General features: G+C 46.1%; 1 protein-coding gene across 3 annotated transcripts in view; it reads left to right on the forward strand.

Moving 5' to 3' along the window:
* Positions 1 to 27,551, forward strand: part of LOC129840726 (vang-like protein 1) — a 60,217-nt gene that overhangs the window by 21,517 nt on the left and 11,149 nt on the right. For all 3 annotated transcript variants that reach the window (XM_055908851.1, XM_055908850.1, XM_055908852.1), the window contains 3 exons: positions 6,621 to 6,750; positions 21,243 to 21,674; positions 23,573 to 23,748. In XM_055908851.1, the coding sequence (XP_055764826.1) occupies positions 6,621 to 6,750; positions 21,243 to 21,674; positions 23,573 to 23,748 (738 nt within the window). The remainder of the gene's footprint in view (positions 1 to 6,620; positions 6,751 to 21,242; positions 21,675 to 23,572; positions 23,749 to 27,551) is intronic.

Raw genomic sequence — 27,551 nt, forward strand, 5'->3', positions numbered from 1 at the left:
GCCCACCCAAAACACATGCCCTGACCATAAACACATAAAAACTAACATAAATAGGTCAGGACTGTTACAATACTGTAACACACCAGGGTCCTCTGTCTGAGACTGAGGTGGCCACGTTACTGCCTGCAGTGAAAGAAAGATACAAGAAAATCCCCTCCATTTTATAGTCTTGACTAGGGTTGCACATTTTGGGGAATATTCTGAGGTGGAAACTTTCCGTGGGAATATATGGGAATTAATATTAATACCATTTAAATGCAGATGTCTTTTGCATTGGAAATATTTACCATATCATATGGAGACAGAAACATACACCTTTTACCTTATCATAAGTAGACATCATTGCAAATGATTAAATCCTTCCAATATATACAAAATAAATAATGTAGTTATGAATTGAACTTTAATTAAATGAGTTGACTCGCCACATGGGATGATTTCACTGAACAACAAAAGAAAGGGAATATTGAATGATCCCCAATGATCCATCGCATCTCCCAAAAACGTTTTCAACATGCATCTGTAAAATGATAGTCTAGAAACTAAAGCTTTGGTCGTCTTCCTCTCAGGCTTCCATGTCTTCTCCCTGGACCTCCTCAATGTCCACCTCTTGAACACCAGACTCTGAGGCCTCATCTTCACTGTCAATTTCCAACCTTGCTGAGGATGGCTATTTGTCAGGCTCAAAAAGCCTCACATTTTCCCGGATGGCCACCAATTGTTCAACCCTTGTATTGGTCAGCCTGTTGCGTGCTTTGGTGTGTATGTTCCCAAACAAGGACCAGTTGCGCTCTGAGGCGGCTGATATTGATGGGATTTGGAGGATGATGGAGGCAACAGGGGAAAGAGCCTCTGATCCACAGTCCCTTCCACCTGGTGGCTGATGAGATATGTTGGCATGACTGCCATATTGCATCTCCATCCCAAAGCCCTTACTTGGAAGTGTACTTCGCCAGACTGCCAAGAACCTTGCCCTCATCCAGGCCAAGGTGGCGAGACACTGTCGTGATGACACCACCACAGGCCTTGCTGATCTCTTGCCAGCATACTTGGGGTCCAACATGTACGCTGCGACATGTATGGGCTTCAGGCAGAAGTCTTCACGCTTTGTTATGTATTTCAGAACTGCAGTTTCCTCTGCTTGGAGCAACAGTGAAGTAGGCAGGGCGGTACGGATTTATTCTCTAACATTTGCAAGCAGAGTCTCAACATCAGACTGGATGGCCTTGTCTCCCTCAATCCGTTCAATGGCTACTGCTATAGGTTTCAGGAGTTTCTGGCTGCTTTTCCACTCTCTCTCAAAATACATCATCCAGGAGGATCCTCTTGATGGGGCTGTCCATACCGGGAGACTGTGATGTGGCCATTTCTTGGAGAGACTCCTTCCCCTCCGGGAGATTTTCAAACATGATGACAACACCACCCCAACGGGTGTTGCTGGGCAGCTTCAATGTGGTGCTCTTATTCTTCTCACTTTGCTTGGTGAGGTAGATTGCTGCTATAATTTGATGACCCTTCACATACCTAAGCATTTCCTTGGCTCTCTTGTAGTGTATCCATTGTTTTCAGTGCCATGATGTCCTTGAGGAGCAGATTCAATGCATGAGCAGATTCAATGCATGAGCAGCACAGCCAATGGGTGTGATGTGAGGGTAGGACTCCTCCACTTTTAGACCAAGCAACCTTCATGTTCGCAGCATTGTCTGTCACCCAGTGCAAATACCTTCTGTGGTCCAAGGTCATTGATGACTGTCTTCAGCTCATCTGCAATGTAGAGACCGGTGTGTATGTTGTCCCTTGTGTCTGTGCTCTTGTAGAATACTGGTGGAGATGATGTAGTGAATTATTCCTTGCCCAAGAACATTCAACCACCCATCAGAGATGATTGCAATACAGTCTGCATTCTCTATGATTTGCTTGACCTTCACTTGAACTCTGTTGAACTCTGCATCCAGCAAATGAGTAGATAAAGCATGACTGGTTGGAGGGGTGTATGCTGGGCCAAGAACATTCAGAAATCTCTTCCAATACATATTGCCTGTGAGCATCAGAGGTGAACCAGTTGCATACACAGCTCGAGAAAGACATTCATCAGCATTTCTCTGACTACGTTCCTCAATTGACTCAAAAAAACTTCTGATTGCTATTGATAAGGTTTCTGATTCATCATTTTCATCTCTAATAGAAGTAGAGGGACTTTGGTCAGAAGTCGCTTATTGTGAGCGCTGAGGAAACTTTATGCACTTGCCAGATGATTCTGCATCTTTGTTGCATTCTTCACATATGATTTGGCACAATATTTGCAAATGTACACAGCTTTTCCTTCTACATTAGCTGCAGTGAAATGTCTCCACACATCAGATAGTGCCCGTGGCATTTTCCTGTAAAGAAAAAAAGGAGTAAAAAACCCCAATACAATTCCATATAATTAAATAGTTAAGCAGTTAGATTAAACAACTTCTTTGTAAGATAAATGTTTTAAAATGAAACATGTATGGAAACAGGTGAATTAACACTCAGTTAGCAGGCTCAAGCAAGCTAAAACCCCAAAACGAACTAGCAGAAATTGTTAACAAGTTAGAAAAGATTTAAACACACTTTGCTGTAGGCTACTATTTACTAGTTAACAAAAAATAATGCATGTCATATAAAATATTCACCCCACCCAGTATTGGAATCAAAACTTACCAGAAAGCATGTAGTCCTTGGCTCAGACAGTGTAGTAATTTGGGCTCAATAGCATCTCATTAGTGTGCAAGATCTTGAGAATCAGCTGTACATGTGATGGAAGAATGCACTGTGCATGCAGAGGGTTGCAATTCCATTGAATTGGGGATAGTTTAACCAAAATATGCCACAAGACCTAGAATTGCCGTATGTGTATCCCACAAAAACAGTTTCACTGTTGTAAACTAACTTTAAGCAAAATTCCCCAAATTCCCGGGCTTAACTTCCCATGGAAAATTTTCTGAAGAAATGAGGGAAATTTACCGGAACGTTTCCGACCCGTTGCAACCCTAGTCTTCACAAAAGATTCCTAACACGGAGATAAGCTCAGAGGACAAGAAATTAACATCTTGCGTCTAAAGAAAAATGGCAGCAATATCTTGAACTGTACTTGGTCTTTATCATAACTTGAGGTTTGCGTGTGTTTTAAATCATGGTTGTCCCAGAAGTTGTTTCTAGATGTCACTTGGTGGCACTCCTGTTAGAATTCAGCCCTTGTTGTCGAGCATTTACAATTTCTGGAGGTTTTAATAAAGTCGTGTAACACAATTTCATTCTGTAACTTGTTTGGTACCCCGTAATCCCTCTTCGATAAATTAGATCAGACCGAGCCTGTCCTGATATCTCCACACTAGCCTGTTTCTTTCTCTCTCTCCTCATCTCTCTTCTATTCTCACACTGCCCCTCTGTAACAGACCAGAAGGTGCTGTATCTAGCTACTATACAGTACCATGGCTATCCCTCTCACAGACCAGATCATGAGTATCTAGCTACAGCACAGTACCATGGCTATCCCTCTAACAGACCAGATCATGAGTATCTAGCTACAGCACAGTAACATGGCTATCCCTCTCACAGACCAGATCATGAGTATCTAGCTACAGCACAGTACCATGGCTATCCCTCTCACAGACCAGATCATGAGTATCTAGCTACAGCACAGTACCATGGCTGAGGGCAATTGGAAATAGAATGGGATTGACTAGAGATCAGATTAGTGGAGGCTGGGAGGGCGATGAGCCTCCTCAGTGTCTGGGGTAGTAGAGCCATGACGGAGCTGCAGTGGGCACAGACCATGTGTAGTACTGTATGTGGATGGATGGAGAAACCCTGTCTGTCACTCACTCCCACACAGGATTTGAGATCAGGGGAGCGGGGAGGTGAAAAGGGGGGGGGGGGGGGGGGGGGGGGGGTTTAACATGGGAGGAAGGGAGGTGAAATAGTGGAGAGTTCACAACGGTTTGGTTGGTAGTTGGCAGCATTTGGGTCATGAGGGAGGCAAGGAATGGAATATGCTTTGCCACCTTTAGACGCATCAGCAGGTAAAGGCCTGGTTCCCCAGGCCTCAACTCCCCTTGTCCCTCTCCCCAATCCCCTAGTCTTCTGGTTCCCCAGGCCTCAACTCCCCTTGTCCCGCTCCCCAATCCCCTAGTCTTCTGGTCCCCCAGTCCTCTACTCTCCTGGTCCCCGATCCCCTAGTCTTCTGCTCCCCTAGTCTCCCACTGCTGTCTTGCCTTTGAAGCTAAGCAGGGTTGGTCCTGGTCAGTCCCTGGTTGGGAGACAAGATGCTGCTGGAAGTGGTGTTGGAGGGCCAGTAAGAGACACTCTTTTCTTTTGTCAAAAAAACGTGTAATCCCAATAACCCATGGCAGTGATTGTGGACATTGCCCTGTGTAGGGTGCCGTCTTTCCGATGGGACGCTAAACGGGTGTCCTGACTCTGTGGTCGCTAAAGATCCCATGACACTTATTGTAAGAGTAGGGGTGTCAACCCCGGTGTCCTGGCTAAATTCCCAATCTGGCCCTCATACCATCATGGCCACCTAATCATCCCCAGCTTCTTATTTGCTCATTCACCCCCCCCCCCCCCCCCCCCCCCCCCCCCCCCCCCTCTCCCATATAACTATTTCCCAGGTCATTGCTGTAAATGAGAATGTGTTCTCAGTCAATTTACCTGGTAAAATAAGGGTTAAGTTATATTAATGGTCCCCTTTTCCTCTGGTCCACTAGTCCCCTATTCCTCTGGTCCCCTAGTCCTCTATTCCCCTGGTCCCCTAGTCCTCTATTCCCCTGGTCCACTAGTCCTCTATTCCCCTGGTCCACTAGTCCTCCTTTCCCCTGGTCCTCTATTCCCCTGGTCCACTAGTCCTCTATTCCCCTGGTCCACTAGTCCTCCATTCCCCTGGTCCACTAGTCCTCCATTCCCCTGGTCCACTAGTCCTCCATTCTCCTGGTCCACTAGTCCTCCATTCTCCTGGTCCACTAGTCCTCTATTCTCCTGGTCCACTAGTCCTCTATTCTCCTGGTCCACTAGTCCTCTATTCTCCTGGTCCACTAGTCCTCTATTCCCCTGGTCCACTAGTCCTCTATTCCCCTGGTCCACTAGTCCTCCATTCCCCTGGTCCACTAGTCCTCCATTCCCCTGGTCCACTAGTCCTCCATTCCCCTGGTCCACTAGTCCTCCATTCCCCTGGTCCACTAGTCCTCTATTCTCCTGGTCCACTAGTCCTCCATTCTCCTGGTCCACTAGTCCTCTATTCTCCTGGTCCACTAGTCTTCTATTCTCCTGGTCCCCTGGTCCTCCATTCCCCTGGTCCTCTATTCCCCTGGTCCTCTATTCCCCCTGGTCCTCTATTCCCCCTGGTCCTCTATTCCCCCTGGTCCTCTATTCCCCTGGTCCCCTGGTCCTCTATTCCCCTGGTCCCCTGGTCCTCTATTCCCCTGGTCCTCTATTCCCCTGGTCCACTAGTCCTCTATTACCCTGGTCCTCTATTCCCCTGGTCCACTAGTCCTCTATTCCCCTGGTCCACTAGACCTCTATTCCCCTGGTCCACTAGACCTCTATTCCCCTGGTCCACTAGTCCTCTATTCCCCTGGTCCACTAGTCCTCTATTCCCCTGGTCCACTAGTCCTCTATTCCCTTGGTCCACTAGTCCTCTATTCCCCTGGTCCACTAGTCCTCTATTCCCCTGGTCCACTAGTCCTCTATTCCCCTGGTCCACTAGTCCTCTATTCCCCTGGTTCTCTATTCACCTGGTCCCCTAGTCCTCCTTTCCCCTGGTCCCCTAGTCCTCTATTCCCCTGGTCCCCTAGTCCTCTATCCCCCTGGTCCACTAGTCCTCTATCCCCCGGTCCACTAGTCCTCTATTCCCCTGGTCCACTAGTCCTCCATTCCCCTGGTCCACTAGTCCTCCATTCTCCTGGTCCACTAGTCCTCCATTCTCCTGGTCCACTAGTCCTCTATTCCTCTGGTCCACTAGTCCTCTATTCCTCTGGTCCACTAGTCCTCTATTCCCCTGGTCCACTAGTCCTCTATTCCCCTGGTCCTCTATTCCCCTGATCCTCTATTCACCTGGTCCTCTATTCCCCTGGTCCTCTATTCCCCTGGTCCTCTATTCCCCTGGTCCACTAGTCCTCTATTCCTCTATTCCCCTGGTCCAATATTCCCCTGGTCCCCTAGTCCTCTATTCCTCTATTCCCCTGGTCCACTAGTCTTCTATTCCCCTGGTCCCCTGGTCCTCTTTTCTGACTCAAACAGCGTCTGCCTGTTCTAGCATTTTCGTGTGTCTGATTTTTTCAGCTAAGCCCCTGCAGATGTTCACTGTGAGAAAAGACTAATTAAAGAAACTCAAAGTAAAATCCAGCAGGATTAAGGTCGTAGGGGATGATGGCTCCTATAACCCTGTTGTTGCTGACGCTATGGAGGAAACAGGGAGAGAATGAGAACCAAAGAGAGAGAAATAACACAAGGTTTTGCTGGAAATCCAGTGTGTGGCAGTCCATTGCTATTGCCACACCGACATGCTCTCTTCCTATTCTCTCCTCCGGTCTGCTGGTTGTCATGGTAACCCCGTACCTGTCGACTCACCCGGTGTACCTGTCGTTGTTTCTCAGGGAGCGCAGCCGCGACCACCACAAGTCACGCAGCAAGGATGGCAGCCGCTCTGAGAAGTCTGTCACCATCAACGCACCGCCAGCTGAACCGCTGCTTGGAGACTCGTCTGTACTGGGGGAAGAGGTCCAGGTAGGCTAATCTCTCCACAACTACTCTGCCCAGACAGCCCAGACAGGGAGGAAACCACATTGCTGGAAACCCTCCAAATATGAACTTGACCTTTTTCTCACATGACAACTCCTTAACTTAAAAATTTCTGTATTCCTGTTTATCAGTGCTTGTAGTTGGATTTATGGTAAACAACTTCTTTGTAATACAAATGTGTAAATCCACTCATGGGAGCGAGTCTATCTACCGTCCGGATAAGCCCTGTGCCTTTCTGGTTGAGCTGAGGACTTCACAGGCCTGATTGAGGCTTTCAGATTACACACAGTGTGTTTATGTCCCTTTGTGTTGTACAGCTTGCTGATCAATGTGCACATAGTCTCTGGTGTTCAACTTTGGGCACTCTGGCTTTAAGGGTTTCAGGCTTTGGCTGATAAAGTACTGCTGAAAGTGGGCTTTGAGTGCTAGATCTGCCTGGCCCTTGAAGAGATGGAGGGAGGGATATAAAAATAGATGTTAACAGCAAGACAGACCGTTGGACAGATCCAGATGTTATGGCTTATACACAGACTGGAGGACAAGAGATTTTGCCGTTCACGTGCAAATTCTATGTTCACTACAGTGGAGTATAGCCCAGAGCAACACTACCACTACCAGCCCGTCTCTCACCATTACACTAACCCTTACTGACCCACTTGACAAACTCCCTTACTCGGATGAACAAGACTTGTGTGCATGTTCATGTATGTACGAACGTGCGTGTGTGTGCTATATTAAGCGCCTCAACAGGATTTGCTAGCGAACAGCAGTACTCACTCAGTATATGTGTTCATGTTGTGGCCCAGCCTGCCTGCGGTAATGCTGACGGGCGTACTATAGGCATCAGTCAGAATAATACAGGCTCTCTGGGAATCTCCTCAGAGAGAGATGGAGAGGAGCTGCTGTGTTAAAAGCTATGCCATGCCGGTCTCACAGTCCCACAGTACAGAGCTGCACTCGTTACCACTCACTAAGGTGGCTAAGGCGGTGTGTGTGTGACGTCTGTGCGGGTGGAGGGGAGGAGAGCAAGAAGCAGTAGCCAATGCAACTCGGCTATAGCCAAGTCTAGCTAATTTGTAGCAGCCTCCCATATCTATCTTGACTGGAGTAGCCTAGAGAAGCTAGCTAACCTAGCCAACTATAGCTAGCTAGGCTAATTGAGGCCACATGCTACGCTTTCTCCACAACCCCATTCAGATAAAACAACAGCCTACCTGTTGGTAGTTCGTTGTAGCCTACTACTTTTCATTTTGCTAGCTTTTAATTCTGTTATTTTATTCCATCTTGCATTGCATTAGTGAAAGGCATGAACAACAGGCTACATAGGTGACGGCTACCGGATGGCTACCGGTCCTTTTGTGGGTCGGGCCATAAAAACTACATTGAAATTTTTATTTTATTAAATGAATAATTTGAAATGTCATGGTATATCCTTGTATGTAACAATGTCACATCACATGGATATTTTAATTTCATTTAGAGAGCTTTTTCAGTGTTAACATAGGCCGATAATATTTTTATGCTTGCTAAAATGAATACCCATACAAGTATTTGATTACTAACGTCCGTTCGGATATTCGAATATTCAAATAACCGTGCATATCCCTAGTACAGACATTCACATGTGGCCGGCAGCACGAATTTTTAACAATGCATTGGACTGTCCTTTTGAATTTGGAGGTTTATTTTCTGGAAATATGTATCCAGACATACTCACATGTGTCTGGGGGTTGGCTGTAGCGCTGTGTATGTGTGAGTATCTTCTGTGTTTTGACCCCGTATGTGTGTGTACTGTGTGGTGTCTTTGACACGGTGTGTGAGCCCAGATGTAGGGGCTGTGTTTGTCAGGAGGGTGCCAGCCCTCAGCAAGCTGTGACCTCTCAGTGTAGCTGTGTCCCTCTGTTACTCTGCTATAACCAGCCTTCCAGAAAGAACTGTGTGTGTCAGGGTGCATGTGTGTGTGACTGTGTGTGTTTCGGGTTGTTTGCTGTTGAGCTTGTCAGGAAAACTTGTGTGACACAGTATGAAGTATTTATTCAGTATGTTTGTCATTGTGTGTTTGGGTACAGTATTTGAATCGGCGAATCAGGGCGTTGGTCTCAATATGCTCCATTTTCTCATCATTTGCCTTGACAGTTTTATGAGCTTGCAGCTCTAGGTGATTCTGCAGTGATGTTTGAACAGAGCTGTTTGCTACAATATTGAACGGCTGCCATTGAGGGAACCAGTCCAAAGCTCCAGCCTCCAGGCTATGCTAGTGCGCTGACTCTCAACCCTCTCCAGTCGAGAGAACAGTAGCGGTCCCTATTCGTCTCGACTACTCGCATACATGTATGATACATTATATCAGTGTTGTAACGGTAGACCATAGATGTGGAATGGGGACTTCTGAAGTACTCGTCTCGGGTATAAGAGTTGTGCATCTGAGGAATGCACTCTAGTTCCTCACTGCTCCACCATGATGTGAAGTGGCACCCAGGAGAAACATGATATGTAAAAGCAAGGAAGCATTCTTTGAGAATGAACAGCCCTCCACCTCCCACCTCTCCTGCTTACACAGACAGAGGGCTGTTTGAAAAGAGAAAGTGGATCTAACTTTATTTATAGTTCACGGGATGTCAATGAAATCAGAATCCTTAGAACCCAACCATTAGACATGGTACTCGTGTTTGTGTGTGTGTGTGTGACTCATTCCAGGCCTCCACCTCAAAGCTTGTTTGTGTCATGTAGGCTAGTTCTGTTTTGTAAAGGCACATTACACAGTGTGCTGCACATGTACTCCCCAGTGCACGTGTTCACGTCTGTGTGATGATCGTGTACTACCTAACCTCGGCATTGAAGTGAATGAGAATTCGGCTTAAAGTGGCAAAAAAATAAAGTTTTCGGCCACCAATCGGTATTTGTTGTAGTTTACTGCAGGCAGAATCCAAAGGGGTTCTCATGTCTTATTTCCCCACATGGTTCCATGGTGAGTTGAGCCTCTCTGCTTCTCTATGAGTTGAGGTCGCTTTAACAAAATTATTGTTTCTGTGTGTTTTCTGCTCATGCAAGTTCCTTGCTCTGGCACGGTTTTCCTGGGGTTGAGGCGAGTTCGAGGCCATCTATGCAGGAGACAAGTGGTTGAAGACGTCTAGGGTTGCAAAGGGTCAGAAACTTTCCAGGAAGTTTCTGGAATTTTTCCGGAAATTTGCCATGGGAAGTTAAGCCTGGGAATTTTGGGAATTTTGCTTAAATTCAGTTAAAAAGGTAGCGTATAACAGTGAACCTTTTTTGTAGGATACACATATGGCAATTGTAGGTCTTGAGGCATATTTTGGAATGGGGACTGTGCCATATCACATATGTGCCATATCACAGTCTGACAATTTGGACAGCCCCATCAAGAGGACCCTCCTGGATGATGTATTTTGGGAGAGAGTGGTAAGCAGCCTGAAACTCCTGAAATCTATAGTGGTAGCCATTGCAAGGATTGAGGGAGACAATGCCATCCTGTCTGATGTTCAGACTCTGCTTGCAAATGTAAGAGAAGAAATCCGTACCGCCCTGCCCACTTCACTGTTGCTCCAAGCAGAGGAAACTGCAGTTCTGAAATATATCAAAAAGCGTGAAGACTTCTGCCTTAAGCCCATACACGCCGCAGCGTATATGTTGGACCCCAAGTATGCTGGCAAGAGCATCCTGTCTGGTGCAGAGATCAACGAGGCCTATGGTGTCATCACGACAGTGTCTCGTCACCTTGGCCTGGATGAGAGCAAGGTTTCTTGGCTGTCTGGCGAAGTACACTTCCAAGCAAGGGCTTTGGGATGGAGATGCAATATGGCTGTCGTGCCAACAAAATCAATCAATCACTCAAATGTATTTATAAAGCCCTTTTTACATCAGCCGATGTCACAAAGTGCTGTACAGAATCCCAGCCTAAAACCCCAAACAGCAAGCAATGCAGATGTAGAAGCACGGTGGCTAGGAAAAACTCCCTAGAAAGGCTGGAACCTAGGAAGAAACCTGGAGAAGAACCAGGCTCTGAGGGGTGGCCAGTCCTCTTCTGGCTGTGCCAGGTGGAGATTATAACAGAACATGGCCAAGATGTTCAAATGTTCATAGGTGACCAGCATGGCCAGATAATAATAATCACTGTGGTTGTAGAGAGTGCAACAGGTCAGCACCTCAGGAGTAAATGTCAGTTGGCTTTTCATAGCCGATCATTCAGAGTTAGAGATAGCGGGTGCTGTAGAGAGAGAGTCCAAAACAGAAGGTCCGGGACAAGGTAGCACATCCAGTGAACAGGTCAGGGTTCCATAGCCGCAGGCAGAACAGTTGAAAGCATGACCAGGTGGACTGGGGATAGCATGAAGTCAGCAGGCCAGGTAGTCCTGAGGCATGGTCCTAGGGCTCAGGTCCTTAGAGAGAGAGAATTAGAGGGAGCGTACTTAAATTCTCACAGGACACCGGGTAAGACAGGAGAAATACTCAGATACATCTCATCAGCCACCTGGTGGAATGGACTTTGTGGATCAGAGGCTCTTTCCCCTGTTGCATCCATCATCCTCCAAATCCCAACAACATCAGGTGCCTCAGAGCGCAACTGGTCCTTGTTTGGGAACACACACACCAAGGCACGCAACAGGCTGACCAATACAAGGGTTGAACAATTGGTGGCAATCTGGGAAAGTTTTAGGCTTTTTGAGCCTGACAACGAGCCATCCTCAGCAAGGTTGGAAATTGACAGTGAAGATGAGGCCTCAGAGTCTGATGTTCAAGAGGTGGACATTGAGGAGGTCCAGGGAGAAGACATGGAAGCCTGAGAGGAAGACGACCAAAGCTTTAGTTTCTAGACTATCATTTTACAGATGCATGTTGAAAACGTTTTTGGGAGATGCGATGGATCATTGGGGATCATTCAATATTCCCTTTCTTTTGTTGTTCAGTGAAATCATCCCATGTGGCGAGTCAACTCATTTAATTAAAGTTCAATTCATAACAATTTTTTTTACATGTTATTTCTATTGGAAGGATTTAATCATCTGCAATGATGTCTACTTATGATAAGGTAAAAGGTGTATGTTTCTGTCTCCCATATGATATGGTATTTATATCCAATGCAAAAACATCTACATTTAAATGGTATTAATATTAATTCCCATATATTTCCATTAATTCCTGTTAGATCCCACTGTGAATGTTCCACCTCTGAATATTCCCCAAAATGTGCAACCCTGATGACGTCGCTTCTTCACACAGGAAGTTAGTTACTGTGTCCACTCCAGTCCTTTTGGAGATCTGCGTTTTACTTGAATCTGAAGAGTATCTATGTTTCTTTTAAGGACGTCTCCGTCTTTTTTAGGGCTCTTCTAACGTTGGTGTGACTGTGTGGTTGTATTGTCATCCTACATAGAGGCTGCTATAAGCCAATGTCTATGAACAGTTCATCCGTACAAAGACTGTCATCGTCACTGTGTGTTCATTTGTTGGCCCAAACCGCCCAGATCCCTCGTCAGGCCCTTTGCTGACGAGGGATCTGGGAAGTTGTAACACCATCACCGTAGTGCTCAGTGGCTCAGAAGGAATGGACGGAGAGTGGTTTTCACTGGAGCAAAGATGAGCAGAGAGAGAATGAGAGAAGTTGCCCCAGGGCAGTGAAGGAATAGAAAAGAGCGTTTAAAGATGGGAGGGTGGGGGATATAATAGGGGTGGCAGGCAGGAGCCCTCTGAGCCTAATTGGTTTAGTATTTTGTTTGCTGTCTCTCTCTCTGGGGGGCACAGCTGTTTGTTTAATGGACCCCTCCTTCATCCTCCACTGCCCCCCCCCTCTTGCTGCTATTAGGACATCCCATGTGATTTCTCTCTGTCTCTGTGTGTGTGTGTGTGTGTGTGTGTGTGTGTGTGTGTGTGTGTGTGTGTGTGTGTGTGTGTGTGTGTTGCTTTTCAAAGCCTGTACATTAAACCCAGAGACACACAGCCCATATACAGTACGATCTCTCTCGAGGCGTGATGGAGATCTAGTGGTGAGGCTGCAGCAGGGTAGCGGTGGAGGCAGAGAGGTTGTCTCAGAGTGGAGAGATGCACTAGGATCTTTATGGCCAAGCTTCTCCCTGTCCTGGCCGGGCGACGCTGTTACACGTTAAAGTTTGCCGTTTCGACATGAGCTCTCCGCTTTGATGGAGACTGTGGAGGTGGTGATGGTGGTGGAGACCTCCAAGGAAGAGGAAGACTCCAACTCTCCACCTGGGGACACTCCTGCTCTCAGCCCAGGGCCATGCACAGAGTCAGGCCAGGTAAGACACAGTAACCACGGACTGTTGGATGGCCAAGGGCTGTAACATTTCCTTCTATCTAAGTGGATGTTCGAGGTCTGGATCCAAGGAGTTGACATGCATGCAACTGGCAAGCCATCCGTGTTCAAGTAGTGTGCATGCATTTGTTAAATACAGTGAGAGACAGTGTTTTTGGTGTAGCTGTTGTCTGTGAGACCACTGTTTTAGAAGTGATTTAAAAATGGCCGTCTATTTGGAGGGAGAAATCTGCTCTGTGATGATGGCGGTGATGACAAAGCTGGAATCTTATGGTCATTTTACATGAAGTTCAAAATGAGCTGCATCTCACAATGTGATAGGAGGGTTAGAGGACAAGTGTTTAGTTTACATAGAAGTCATTTCCCCTGGAGAACTCCTATTTATCCCTACTGACTCTCTTTCTGGCAGTCTGAACTCCCACCTTATTCCTGGCTGTTCCACCTATTTCCTCCATGTTAGTGTAGAACATTGCTACTGCCCACCTTCTCTGTCTTCACATGTAATTGGCAGCTTTGTTTGCTTTGCGTTGCTTTTCACGGCTGTGGTTGGGGCTGAATGTTAACAGCTTCTAGGAATGCCCCCTGTACGTTGCTATATTTACAGAACCACACACCGCTCATTTCCCGGGAGTCTGTTGAGTGCTTATGCTCCGTCTCTGAGCAAAGGGCCCTGTTTGATCTACCCCACAGACCACAGCAGCACACAGCCCTTTTTATGGACATGTGATTTAACATTGGAGACAATAGCTTGTATTTATAGTCACGCATAGTGTTACTGTATTTCACTTAATTTGTACGTGGAGAAAGATTCCCATCGATGAACACGTAAGTAACACACACACACACTCACTGAATGGTTGGCGACATTAATATTTCTACACTTTGGTTTGACAAACATTTCCTTCCTGATTGTCTCTCTTAATTTTTTGTAATAGAATGAAAGTAGTCCTGGGTGAAAATGTTTGGATTTTTTGCATGTGGGAAAGGGAAGTGGGGGATACCTACTCAGTTGCACAACTGAATGCATTCAACCAAAATGTCTACTGCATTTATACCCAGCCCCTCTGAATCAGAGAGGCTGCCTTAACCGACGTCCTTGTCATCGGCACCCGGGGAGCAGGTGGTGTTAGGGGGTTAACCTCTCTGGGCTATTTGGGACGGTAGCGTCCCACCTCAACAGCCAATGAAAGTGCAGGGCGCCAAAATCAAAACAACAGAAATCCCATAATTAAAATTCCTCAAGCACACAAGTATTTCACACCATTTTAAAGATACACTTCTTGTTAATCCCACCGCAATGTCCGATTTCAAAAAGGCTTTACGACGAAAGCACACAAAACGATTATGTTAGGTCTGCACCTAGTCACAGAAAAACACAGCCATTTTTCCAGCCAAAGAGAGGAGTCACAAAAAGCAGAAATAGAGATAAAATTAATCACTAACCTTTGATGAACTTCATCAGATGACACTCATAGGACTTCATGTTACACAATACATGTATGTTTTGTTCGATAAAGTTCATATTTATATCCAAAAATCTCAGTTTACATTGGAGCGTTACGTTCAGTAGTTCCAAAACATCCGGTGATTTTGCAGAGAGCCACATCAATTTACAGAAATACTCATAATAAATATTGTTAGAAGATGCTAGTGTTATTGATTGGAATTTTAGATCCACTTCTCCTTAATGCAACCGCTGTGTCAGATTTCAAAAAAGCTTTACCGAAATTGCACACATGCAATAATCTGAGTACAGTGCTCAGAGACCAAAACAAGCCATACAGATATCCGCCATGTTGTGGAGCCAACAAAGTCAGAAATAGCATTATAAATATTCACTTACCTTTGATGATCTTCATCAGAATGCACTTCCAGGAATCCCAGTTCCACAATAAATGTTTGATTTGTTCGATAAAGTCCATAAATTTTGTCCAAATACCTCCTTTTTGTTCTCACGTTTAGCCCAGTAATCCAAATTCATGAGGCGCGAGAAGACAAAGTCAAAAAGTTCCGTTAGTCTGTAGAAACATGTCAAACGATGTATAGAATCAATCTTTAGGATGTTTTTATCATAAATCTTCAATAATGTTTCAAGTGGAGAATTTCTTTGTCTGTAGAAATGCAATGGAACACAAGCTAACTTTCACGTGAACGCGCGTGGTCAGCTCATGGCACTCTGCCAGACCTCTGACTCATTCAGCTCCCATTCCCCCCTCCTTCACAGTAGAAGCATCAAACAAGGTTCTAAAGACTGTTGACATCTAGTGGAAGCCTTAGGAAGTGCAATATGACCCCATTTCCACTGTGTCTTGGATAGGCAAAGAGTTGAAAAACTACAAACCTCAGATTTCCTACTTCCTGGTTGGATTTTTTCTCAGGTTTTTGCCTGCCATATGAGTTCTGTTATACTCACAGACATCATTCAAACAGTTTTAGAAACTTCAGAGTGTTTTCTATCCAAATCCACTAATTATATGCATATTCTAGCTTTTAGGACTGAGTAGCAGGCAGTTTACTCTGGGCACCTTTTTGTCCAAGCTACTCAATACTGCCCCCCTGTCCCAAAGAAGTTAACTGCCTTGCTCAAGGGTAAACGGCAGATTTATTTTACCTTGCCGGCTCGGTGATTCGAACCAGCGACCTTTCGGTTATTGGCCCAACGCTCTTAACTGCTAGGCTGCCTAGCGTGTGTATAGATTGGGTAGATGTCTTATTGCCCAGTTTCTCAGCACTCAGAATGTTAGTTTTTAGGCACCTCTCGCTTTCTGTCTGCTGTTCCCTCAGTCTGTTCAGATTTCACAGGAGTGCTCATTGGGATGTCAGTGTCGCTCACGCCCCTCTATCCAATGTACTCCCCTCTTTACCCTCCCCATCTCCCCTCTCTTTCTGAATGCGTATCAGCGTGTGGGAGAGAACATGTCGAATTGGATGTTTCAATGACTATTCAGCTGTGTTTTCACTGTATAACCCCTCCCCCACCACGATAGAGGTGTTGGTGAATCACCACAGGTTTCTGATTAGGGTGGATGTTGTGGATAGGCCTGACAGGTGTTTGTGTGTGGGGGATGTAATACTCCACAATCCCTCTCCCTTCTCTCTCATTCACCCTCCCTCCTTTTCTCCTGTCTCCCTTCAGCTCTCCTCTCTCTCTATTTTGTCTGCCCTCTTTCCTCCTCTCCTTTAGCTGTGTGTCTGTGATGATGAATGTGTTGAATGGTAGTGGTGCCAGCCAGGTGCAGGCATCTCTCTCTGCTATTATATCAGTAGAGACTAGAGGATCCCAGTGCTCTGGCTATGGGCTGTGGTGGTAGAGTCATGGTGCTGATGCTCAACACCACCTGGAAACTACACACTGGGGTTAGCTGACTCCTATAACAAAAGCACAGCATGGAACTGTTGAAATGGCACTGAAATATGTTCCAGTGTTGAATGGTGCAATTCAAGCCAGCCATGTGACCTGAACATTCAATCAGATGTGGATGTTTGTTTTCCACCTAAATGCAAATGTGCAGTTACATAACAACCACCAGTGTCTTGACCCTGTGACCTCCTCGCCCCAAAGGTCATACAGCAGCTCTACACTGGGATTTACAGCCCTCCCATTGGTCCATTATAAGGATTATTCTCTGGAGGCCAGACTCACTGGACTAATGGGTATTTACGACCATTAGGTTGTGTTATCGGTCAGGTTGTGTTATCGGTCAGGATTGTATCAGGAATGTTATCCGTTAGGTGGGTCAGTTTTTTACTGATTCAGATAAGAACCTGGACATTTGACTGTGTGTCGTCAACCCCTCCCTTGGACTGCTTGAATTGGCAGAAAGTCATGATATAAGAGGTTTTATTACTAAAAAGATGGAATTCAGCCTGTAGGAATGGAGGAGCGATGGAGGTGTAGTTCCTATGGCGTACACATCGCCAAACACACCAAGACACAACCTATTCCCCCTCAGGAGACTGCAAAGATTTGGCATGGGTCCTCAAAAGGTTCTACAGCTGCACCATCGAGTGCATCCTGACGGGTTGCATCACTGCCTGGTATGGCAACTGCTTGGCCTCCGACCGCAAGGCACTACAGAGGGTAGTGTGTACGGCCCAGTACATCACTGGTGCCAAGCTTCCTGCCATCCAGGACCTCTATACCAGTTGGTGTCAGAGGAAGGCCCTAAAAATTGTCAAACACTCCAGCCACCCTAGTCATAGACGGTTCTCTTCGCTACCACACGGCAAGCGGTACTGGAGCACCAAGTCTAGGTCCAAGAGGCTTCTAAACAGCTTCTACCCTCAAGCCATAAGACTCCTGAACATCTAATCAAATGGCTACCCAGACTATTTGCATTGCCCCTGCCCTTACGCTGCTGCTACTCTGTTATTATCTCTGCATAGTCACTTTAATAACTCTATCTACATGTACATATTACCTCGACTAACCGGTGCCCCACACATTGACTCTGTACCGGTACCCCCTGTATATAGTCTCCACATTGACTATGTACATGTACCCCCTGTATATAGCCTCCACATTGACTCTGTACCAGTACCCCCTGTATATAGTCTCCACATTGACTATGTACCGATACCCCCTGTATATAGTCTCCACATTGACTATGTACATGTACCCCCTGTATATAGCCTCCACATTGACTATGTACCAGTACCCCATGTATATAGCCTCCACATTGACTCTGTACCGGTACCCCCTGTATATAGCCTCCACATTGACTCTGTACCGGTACCTCCTGTATATAGCCTCCACATTGACTCTGTACCGGTACCTCCTGTATATAGTCTCCACATTGACTATGTACATGTACCCCCTGTATATAGCCTCCACATTGACTCTGTACCGGTACCCCCTGTATATAGCCTCCACATTGACTCTGTACCGGTACCCCCTGTATATAGCCTCTACATTGACTCTGTACCAGTACCCCCTGTATATAGCCTCCACATTGACTCTGTACCAGTACCCCCTGTATATAGCCTCCACATTGACTCTGTACCGGTACCTCCTGTATATAGTCTCCACATTGACTATGTACATGTACCCCCTGTATATAGCCTCCACATTGACTCTGTACCAGTACCCCCTGTATATAGTCTCCACATTGACTATGTACCGATACCCCCTGTATATAGTCTCCACATTGACTATGTACATGTACCCCCTGTATATAGCCTCCACATTGACTATGTACCAGTACCCCCTGTATATAGCCTCCACATTGACTCTGTACCGGTACCCCCTGTATATAGCCTCCACATTGACTCTGTACCGGTACCTCCTGTATATAGCCTCCACATTGACTCTGTACCGGTACCTCCTGTATATAGTCTCCACATTGACTATGTACATGTACCCCCTGTATATAGCCTCCACATTGACTCTGTACCAGTACCCCCTGTATATAGTCTCCACATTGACTATGTACCGATACCCCCTGTATATAGTCTCCACATTGACTATGTACATGTACCCCCTGTATATAGCCTCCACATTGACTATGTACCAGTACCCCCTGTATATAGCCTCCACATTGACTCTGTACCGGTACCCCCTGTATATAGCCTCCACATTGACTCTGTACCGGTACCTCCTGTATATAGCCTCCACATTGACTCTGTATCGGTACCCCCTGTATATAGTCTCGCTATTGACATGTACCGGTACCCCCTGTATATAGCCTCCACATTGACTCTGTACCAGTACCCTCTGTATATAGCCTCCACATTGACTCTGTATCGGTACCCCCTGTATATAGCCTCCACATTGACTGTATCGGTACCCCCTGTATATAGCCTCCACATTGACTGTATCGGTACCCCCTGTATATAGCCTCCACATTGACTCTGTACCGGTACCCCCTGTATATAGCCTCCACATTGACTCTGTACCGGTACCCCCTGTATATAGCCTCCACATTGACTCTGTACCGGTACCCCCTGTATATAGCCTCCACATTGACTCTGTACCGCTACCCCCTGTATATAGCCTCCACATTGACTCTGTACCGCTACCCCCTGTATATAGCCTCCACATTGACTCTGTATCGGTACCCCCTGTATATAGCCTCCACATTGACTCTGTACCGGTACCACCTGTATATAGCCTCCACATTGACTCTGTACCGGTACCCCCTGTATATAGCCTCCGCATTGACTCTGTACCAGTACCCCCTGTATATAGCCTCCACATTGACTCTGTACCGGTACCCCCTGTATATAGCCTCCACATTGACTCTGTACCGGTACCCCCTGTATATAGCCTCCACATTGACTCTGTACCGGTACCCCCTGTATATAGCCTCCACATTGACTCTGTACCGGTACCTCCTTTATATAGCCTCCACATTGACTCTGTACCGGTACCCCCTGTATATAGCCTCCACATTGACTCTGTACCGGTACCTCCTGTATATAGCCTCCACATTGACTCTGTACCGGTACCCCCTGTATATAGCCTCCACATTGACTCTGTACCGGTACCCCCTGTATATAGCCTCCACATTGACTCTGTACCGGTACCCCCTGTATATAGCCTCCACATTGACTCTGTATCGGTACCCCCTGTATATAGCCTCCACATTGACTCTGTACCGGTACCTCCTTTATATAGCCTCCACATTGACTCTGTACCGGTACCCCCTGTATATAGCCTCCACATTGACTCTGTACCGGTACCCCCTGTATATAGCCTCCACATTGACTCTGTACCGGTACCCCCTGTATATAGCCTCCACATTGACTCTGTACCGGTACCCCCTGTATATAGCCTCCACATTGACTATGTACATGTACCCCCTGTATATAGCCTCCACATTGACTCTGTACCGGTACCCCCTGTATATAGCCTCCACATTGACTCTGTACCGGTACCCCCTGTATATAGCCTCCACATTGACTCTGTACCGGTACCCCCTGTATATAGTCTCGCTATTGTTATTTTACTGCTGCTCTTAATTATTTGTGACTTTTATTTCTTATTTTTGTAGATATTTTTATTAACTGCGTTGTTGGTTAAGGGCTTGTAAGTACCGTAATCATTTCACTAAGGTCTACACCTGTTGTATTATGCGCATGTGACAAATACAATTTGATTTTATTTGCTTCACTTGGTGCTCTCTGACTTCATTAAATTTTGACCTCCTTTGAAGTTGAACACAGTGTAATAACCATGGCGGGTTGTCTGTAAGTGGCTCGGGATAGGGACATCAAACACACTTCTAATGTATTGAACCCACAACAGCAACATTAAACTAAATGTAGGTTGTCTCTGGACACTGCAGTAGGAGCTGGCCTGATTACAGTGGGATAGTAACTGTGGCATCTTTCCGACTGGGGATAGAGTGTCACTAAAGCTTGGCCTTCTATTGTTCTGCTTCCTCCTGCCCATCCTGTGCTGTTTTAACTCCTAGGGCCATGGGACAAAGAGAACCACACACACACACACCCCCCCCCCCCCTGTGCAGTCCCCTCTCTCAGATGGATGGTAGATGCATCCTGTATGAATTCCCTTTTTCACCCTCTGTGCTATTTTTAGCTGCCTGCTGATTTAAATTGGAGTCTGCTGAGGAAATCAAATCAGGCTCCATCTGTTGTCGTTGGGGAACTAGGGAAAGAGCAGCAAGATGGATAGATAGTCTCTGGTCTTGTCTGTCCAGTCTCCCTGTTGGTTTGTATTGGGCAGCCCTCTCTGGCAGCTCAGTTAGCAGTCTACACTGTGGGCCTGTGTTGGTGCAGTGTTAGAAAGGTTCTTATCTGTGTTGTTTTAGGAGCTCTCGCCAGTCACAAATGACCTTTATTATCTGTGGTTGACAGAAAACACAGACGTCAGCGCCTCGCGTACCCCAGGCAGTCACTCCATTCTCTGTTTTCTTTTTCCATTTCCCATCTTTCTTTCTCTCGTTCTCCAACTCTCTTTGTTTGCTCGTCCTCCCCTCCCTGGTTGACTTTTGAACGGAAATGAGCACAGCTTTAAGCTGTCTATAGAAATGAGCCTAGAGTAGAAAATACCAACCTGACTTGCCAGATTTATAACTTTTCCTGTCTCTAATAAATTTGACTCTAGTAGTAACATGCTCATATGCTACAGCATTTAACACTGACTCCCTCCCTCCCTCCCTCCCTCCCTCCCTCCCTCCCTCCCTCCCTCCCTCCCTCCCTCCCTCCCTCCCTCCCTCCCTCCCAGGATGACAACTGGGGTGAGACCACCACGGCTGTCACGGGGACGTCGGAACACAGCCTGTCCCAGGAGGACATTGTCCGGATCACCAAGGACCTGGAGGACAGCGTGGGCCTGGACTGCCGGCGCTACTTTAGCCTGACCCTGGCTGTGGTTCTGGGCCTGCTGGTCTTCCTCACTCCCCTGGCCTTCCTGGCTCTCCCCCACCTCCTCTGGCCTGACAAGCTCCTGGTGTGCGGCACGGCCTGCGAGGGCCTCTTTATTTCCGTGGCGTTTAAGCTGTTGATACTGCTGTTAGCCGTGTGGGCACTGTTCTTCCGGGCTCCGCGCGCCAGCCTGCCCCGGGTGTTTGTGTTCAGAGCACTGCTGGCCGTGCTGGTGCTGCTGTTCGTCGTGTCCTACTGGCTGTTCTACGGCGTAAGGATACTGGACTCCCAGGTACAGCAGGGAGAGAGAGAGACTTACACTCACAGTGTTTGTAATGCATCTAATTACTTGCCACCACATCTGCCTCTTCAAGTATTCAGTTTGTTTGTCATTGCTTTGATCTATGTAAATCTCTTGTCATGAATGTGTGTACACCACAGGAGGATGGTGGCACCTTAATTGGGGAGGACGGGCTCGTGGTAATGATTGGAACGGAATAAGTGGAATGTTATAAAACATGGTTTCTATGTGTCTGATGCCATTCCATTCGCTCTGTTCCAGCCATTATTATGAGCCGTCCTCCCCTCTGCAGCCTCCACTGGTGTGTACCTACAGTCGTGGCCAAAAGTTTTGAGAATGACACAGATATTAATTTTCACAAAGTTTGCTGCTTCAGTGTCTTTAGATATTTTTGTCAAATGTTACTATGGAATACTGAAGTATAATTACAAGCATTTCATAAGGGTCAAAGGCTTTTATTGATAATTACATGAAGTTGATGCAAAGAGTCAATATTTGCAGTGTTGACCCTTCTTTTTCAAGACCTCTGCAATCCGCCCTGGCATGCTGTCAATTAACTTCTGGGCCACATCCTGACTGATGGCAGCCCATTCTTGCATAATCAATGCTTGGAGTTTGTCAGAATTTGTGGGTTTTTGTTTGTCCACCTGCCTCTTGAGGATTGACCACAAGTTCTCAATGGGATTAAGGTCTGGGGAGTTTCCTGGCCATGGACCCAAAATATCGATGTTTTGTTCCCCGAGCCACTTAGTTATCACTTTTGCCTTATGGCAATGTGCTCCATCATACTGGAAAAGACATTGTTCGTCACCAAACTGTTCCTGGATGGTTGGGAGAAGTTGCTCTCGGAGGATGTGTTGGTACCATTCTTTATTCATGGCTGTGTTCTCAGGCAAAATTGTGAGTGAGCCCACTCCCTTGGCTGAGAAGCAACCCCACACATAAATGGTCTCAGGATGCTTTACTGTTGGCATGACACAGGGCTGATGGTAGCGTTCACCTTGTCTTCTCCGGACAAGCTTTTTTACAGATGCCCCAAACAATCGGGAAAGGGGATTCATCAGAGAAAATGACTTTACCCCAGTCCTCAGCAGTCCAATCCCTATACCTTTTGCAGAATATCAGTCTGTCCCTGATGTTTTTCCTGGAGAGAAGTGGCTTCTTTGCTGCCCTTCTTGACACCAGGCCATCCTCCAAAAGTCTTTGCCTCACTGTGCGTGCAGATGCACTCACACCTGCCTGCTGCCATTCCTGAGCAAGCTCTGTACTGGTGGTGCCCCAATCCCGCAGCTGAATCAACTTTAGGAGGCGGTCCTGGCACTTGCTGGACTTTCTTGGGTGCCCTGAAGCCTTCTTCACAACAACTGAACCCCTCTCCTCGAAGTTCTAGATGATCCAATAATGGTTGATTATCCTTGCCTGTGAAGCCCTTTTTGTGCAAACTAATGATGACGGCATGTGTTTCCTTGCAGGTAACCATGTTTGGCAGAGGAAGAACAATGATTTCAAGCACCACCCTCCTTTTGAAGCTTCCAGTCTGTTATTCGAACTCAATCAGCATGACACAGTGAACTCCAGCCTTGTCCTCATCAACACTCACACCTGTGTTAACGAGAGAATCACTGACATGTCAGCTGGTCCTTTTGTGGCGGGGCTGAAATGCAGTGGAAATGTTTTTGGGGATTCAGTTAATTTGCATGGCAAAGAGGGACTTTGCAATTCATCTGATCACTTTTCATAACATTCTGGAGTATATGCAAATTGCCATCATACAAACTGAGGCAGCAGACTTTGTGAAAATGAATATTTGTGTCATTCTCAAAACCTTTGGCCACGACTGTAGGTCGTGTATTGACACTAACAGCTGCTGGGTTGTCTGTTGTTGCCAGGATGAGAACTACCAGGGCATCGTGCAGTACGCTGTATCTCTAGTAGACGCTCTGCTCTTCATCCACTACCTGGCCATCGTTCTGCTGGAGCTCAGGCAGCTGCAGCCCGCCTTCTCTGTCTGCGTCACGCGCTCCACCGACGGAGAGACACGCCACTACAACCTGGGCCAGCTCAGGTGAGATGCGGAGGGAGAGGGCGGGTGAGCGAGAGGGGGAAGGGAGACTGCTGGGGGGAGGGAGAATGGAGAGGGGGAGGATGCGAGAGGAGAAAAGTCCTTGAAAGTAAGACTGGACAACTCAGTGGGTAGAGCAGGCTGAGAAGGAGAGAGCAGGGAAAAGAAAGTAAGAGGAGAGTGTGTGTGTGTGTGTGTGTGTGTGTGTGTGTGTGTGTGTGTGTGTGTGTGTGTGTGTGTGTGTGTGTGTGTGTGTGTGTAATATGAGTAATATAATTAATAAGCCAGAGAGAACAGCTCAGACTAGAAGAACCTGGTCTGTAATGACTGTCCTTTTGATGTGCCGTCTGACTGTACCGGGAAGAGGTTTTACCTCATGACGAGTTGCTGAAAGATATAGTCAAAATCCGATCTCTCATATCCCCTTTTGTGAGGGCCTCAAACATAACATATGTTGGTATTATGCCGGGGCCTTCTGGTTCACCTTTGTCTACCTCAGTACAGTGACAGATGATGGACATGTAAAGTGCTTTAGCCTCTGCTTCACTAGTGTTGTTCGAGGCTGCCCTGGGGCTGTTGTCGCTCATAACGTGCCTTGCTATTTTCCTCAGCTGGCCAACGTAGCAGCACTCTCTCTGTCTGTATGCACTTGTAAACAAACAGCTAATTAGTGCTCCCTACAGGCCACACTGAGCATCTGGTCAGAGAAGATTCATACCATACACACTCATAATACACACTTTTGTACACACACACACAGATTCTCAGGTTCCAGTGGAGACTGGGTTGTTTCCAGCCGTTTTCCCATGCCTGTCCTCCTCCTCCATTCCCAGGCAACTGGTGAGGACATTCCTCTGTGTGTCTGGTAGGCAGGCTGTCTGGCAAGTGTCTGATGGGATATCAGAACAATGAACCTGGCCAGGAGGCCTGTTCTTCTGTCTGACTCTGACCTGGCCGTTCTTTGATGCCAATCTCAGGGCAGAAGAAGCCTGAGGAAATGCTCAAGATCCTAACACCAACATTACCAGAGATTCACCTCCGCAAGAATTCTGCTATTCTCCTCATTAATTGTCAACTATTTCCAGTGTGGTCTACCATAACAAGTCGCTACTTACGGTAGAGAAGAGCCACAGGCAACCGAGGCACAGTCAGGCTCATATCTAGGCCAGTGTTTGGGCTCTATTTGTTTGTCTCCTCTTTCTGTTGTAGTTTAATAATTGATCAAAGTACCGAGCACCAGAGACCCTGACTGCTCAAAGTGCTGCCTTCATCACAATGGGTGTATGTAATGTAGTTAACTTTAGGAAGTTGGTTTAGTAGTTTGTACTTGTTTTGTGCTAATGCACAACTGCGTCTGTCTGACGAAACGTCTACATACAGTATGTATAAATGAATTATAGCTTTAAGTGGATTTAAAACTAGACAAAGTTGTTTTACAGTGTGCCTTTGTTTTGGCAATGTCAGAATGTGTCTGTCAGTATACCATACCAGCCGTGTCTGTCTGTCTGTCTGTCTGTCTGTCTGTCTGTCTGTCTGTCTGTCTGTCTGTCTGTCTGTCTGTCTGTCTGTCTGTCTGTCTGTCTGTCTGTCTCTGTCTGTCTCTGTCTGTCTCTGTCTGTCTGTCTCTGTCTGTCTGTCTGTCTGTCTGTCTGTCTGTCTGTCTGTCTGTCTGTCTGTCTGTCTGTCTGTCTGTCTGTCTGTCTGTCTGTCTGTCTGTCTGTCTGTCTGTCTGTCTGTCTGTCTGTCTGTCTGTGTACCATACCAGCAATATGTTAATACATCCATGTATTTGACATGGTAGTTGTGGGTTTGTGAACCCACCTGCCTCCTCCGTATGTTCACATCTACTAACACCCTTCATCCTGCCGTGATCGTTTTCTCTCTATCAGTCATATGGGATATATACACTGCTCAAAAAAATAAAGGGAACACTTAAACAACACAATGTAACTCCAAGTCAATCACGCTTCTGTGAAATCAAACTGTCCAGTTAGGAAGCAACACTGATTGACAATAAATTTAACATGCTGTTGTGCAAATGGAATAGACAAAAGGTGGAAATTATAGGCAATTAGTAAGACACCCCCAAAAAAGGAATGGTTCTGCAGGTGGTGACCACAGACCACTTCTCAGTTCCTATGCTTCCTGGCTGATGTTTTGGTCACTTTTGAATGCTGGCGGTGCACTCACTCTAGTGGTAGCATGAGACGGAGTCTACAACCCACACAAGTGGCTTAGGTAGTGCAGTTCATCCAGAATGGCACATCAATGCGAGCTGTGGCAAAAAGGTTTGCTGTGTCTGTCAGCGTAGTGTCCAGAGCATGGGGGCGCTACCAGGAGACAGGCCAGTACATCAGGAGACGTGGAGGAGGCCGTAGGAGGGCAACAACCCAGCAGCAGGACCGCTACCTCCGCCTTTGTGCAAGGAGGTGCACTGCCAGCGCCCTGCAAAATGACCTCCAGCAGGCCACAAATGTGCATCACCACCTGCAGAACCATTCCTTTTTTGGGGGTGTCTTACTAATTGCCTATAATTTCCACCTTTTGTCTATTCCATTTGCATAACAGCATGTGAAATTTATTGTCATTCAGTGTTGCTTCCTAAGTGGACAGTTTGATTTCACAGAAGTGTGATTGACTTGGAGTTACATTGTGTTGTTTAAGTGTTCCCTTTATTTTTTTGAGCAGTGTATATTTATATACAGTATATAATAGTGCCTTCAGAAAGTGTTCACACGCCTTGACTTTTTCCACTTTTTTTTGTTACAATTGGGATTTAATTGTCTTATTTTATTTTTTAATCTATACAAAATACAAAGTGTCAAAGTGGAAAACATTTTATTTTTTTATTTTTAAGATGAAAAAAAAATAAAAAACATATCTTGATTACATAAGTATTCACCCCCTGGGTCAATACCTTTGGCAGCGATTACAGCTGTGAGTGTTTCTGGGTAAGTCTAAGAGCTTTCCACACCTGGATTGTACAATATTTGCCCGTTTTTATTATTTTTGAAATTCTTCAAGCTCTGTCACGTTGGTTGAGGATCGTTGCTAGACAGCCATTTTCAGGTCTCGCCATAGATTTTCAAGTAGATTTATGTCAAAACTGTAACAAAGCCACTCAGGAACATTCAATGCAACTCCAGTGTGTATTTGGCCTTGAGATTTAGGTTATTGTCTTGCTGAAAGGTGAATTTGTCTCCCAGTGTCTGTTGGAAAGCAGACTGAACCAGGTTTTCCTCTAGGATTTTGTCTGTGTTTAGCTCTATTCTGTTTATTTTTATCCTAAAAAAGACTCCCTAGTCCTTGCTGATGACAATCATATCCATAACATGATGCAGCCGTCACCATGCTTGAAAATATGAAGTGGTAATCAGTGAGTGATGTTTTCAGTTGGATTTTCCCCAAACAAAACGCTTCATATTCAGGACAAAAAGTAAAATTCTTTGCCATATTTTATGCAGTATTACTTTAGTGCCTTATTGGAAACAGGATGCATGTTTTGGAATATTTTTTATTCTGTACAGACTTCCTTCTTTTTACTCTGTCATTTAGGTTAGTATTGTGGAGTAACTACAATGTTGTTGATCCATCCTCAGTTTTCTCCTATCACAGCCATTAAACTCTGTAACTGTTTTAAAGTCACTATTAGCCTCATTGTGAAATCCCTGAGCAGTTTCCTTCCTCTACGGCAACTGAGTTAGGAAGGACGTCTGTATCTTTGTAGTGACAGGGTGTATTGACACACCATCCATAGCATAATTAATAACTTCACCATGCTCAAAGATATATTTTTGTATTGTAGG

The sequence above is a fragment of the Salvelinus fontinalis genome, chromosome 41 (genome assembly GCF_029448725.1).
Source record: "Salvelinus fontinalis isolate EN_2023a chromosome 41, ASM2944872v1, whole genome shotgun sequence".
NCBI classification, from domain to species: Eukaryota; Metazoa; Chordata; class Actinopteri; order Salmoniformes; family Salmonidae; genus Salvelinus; species Salvelinus fontinalis.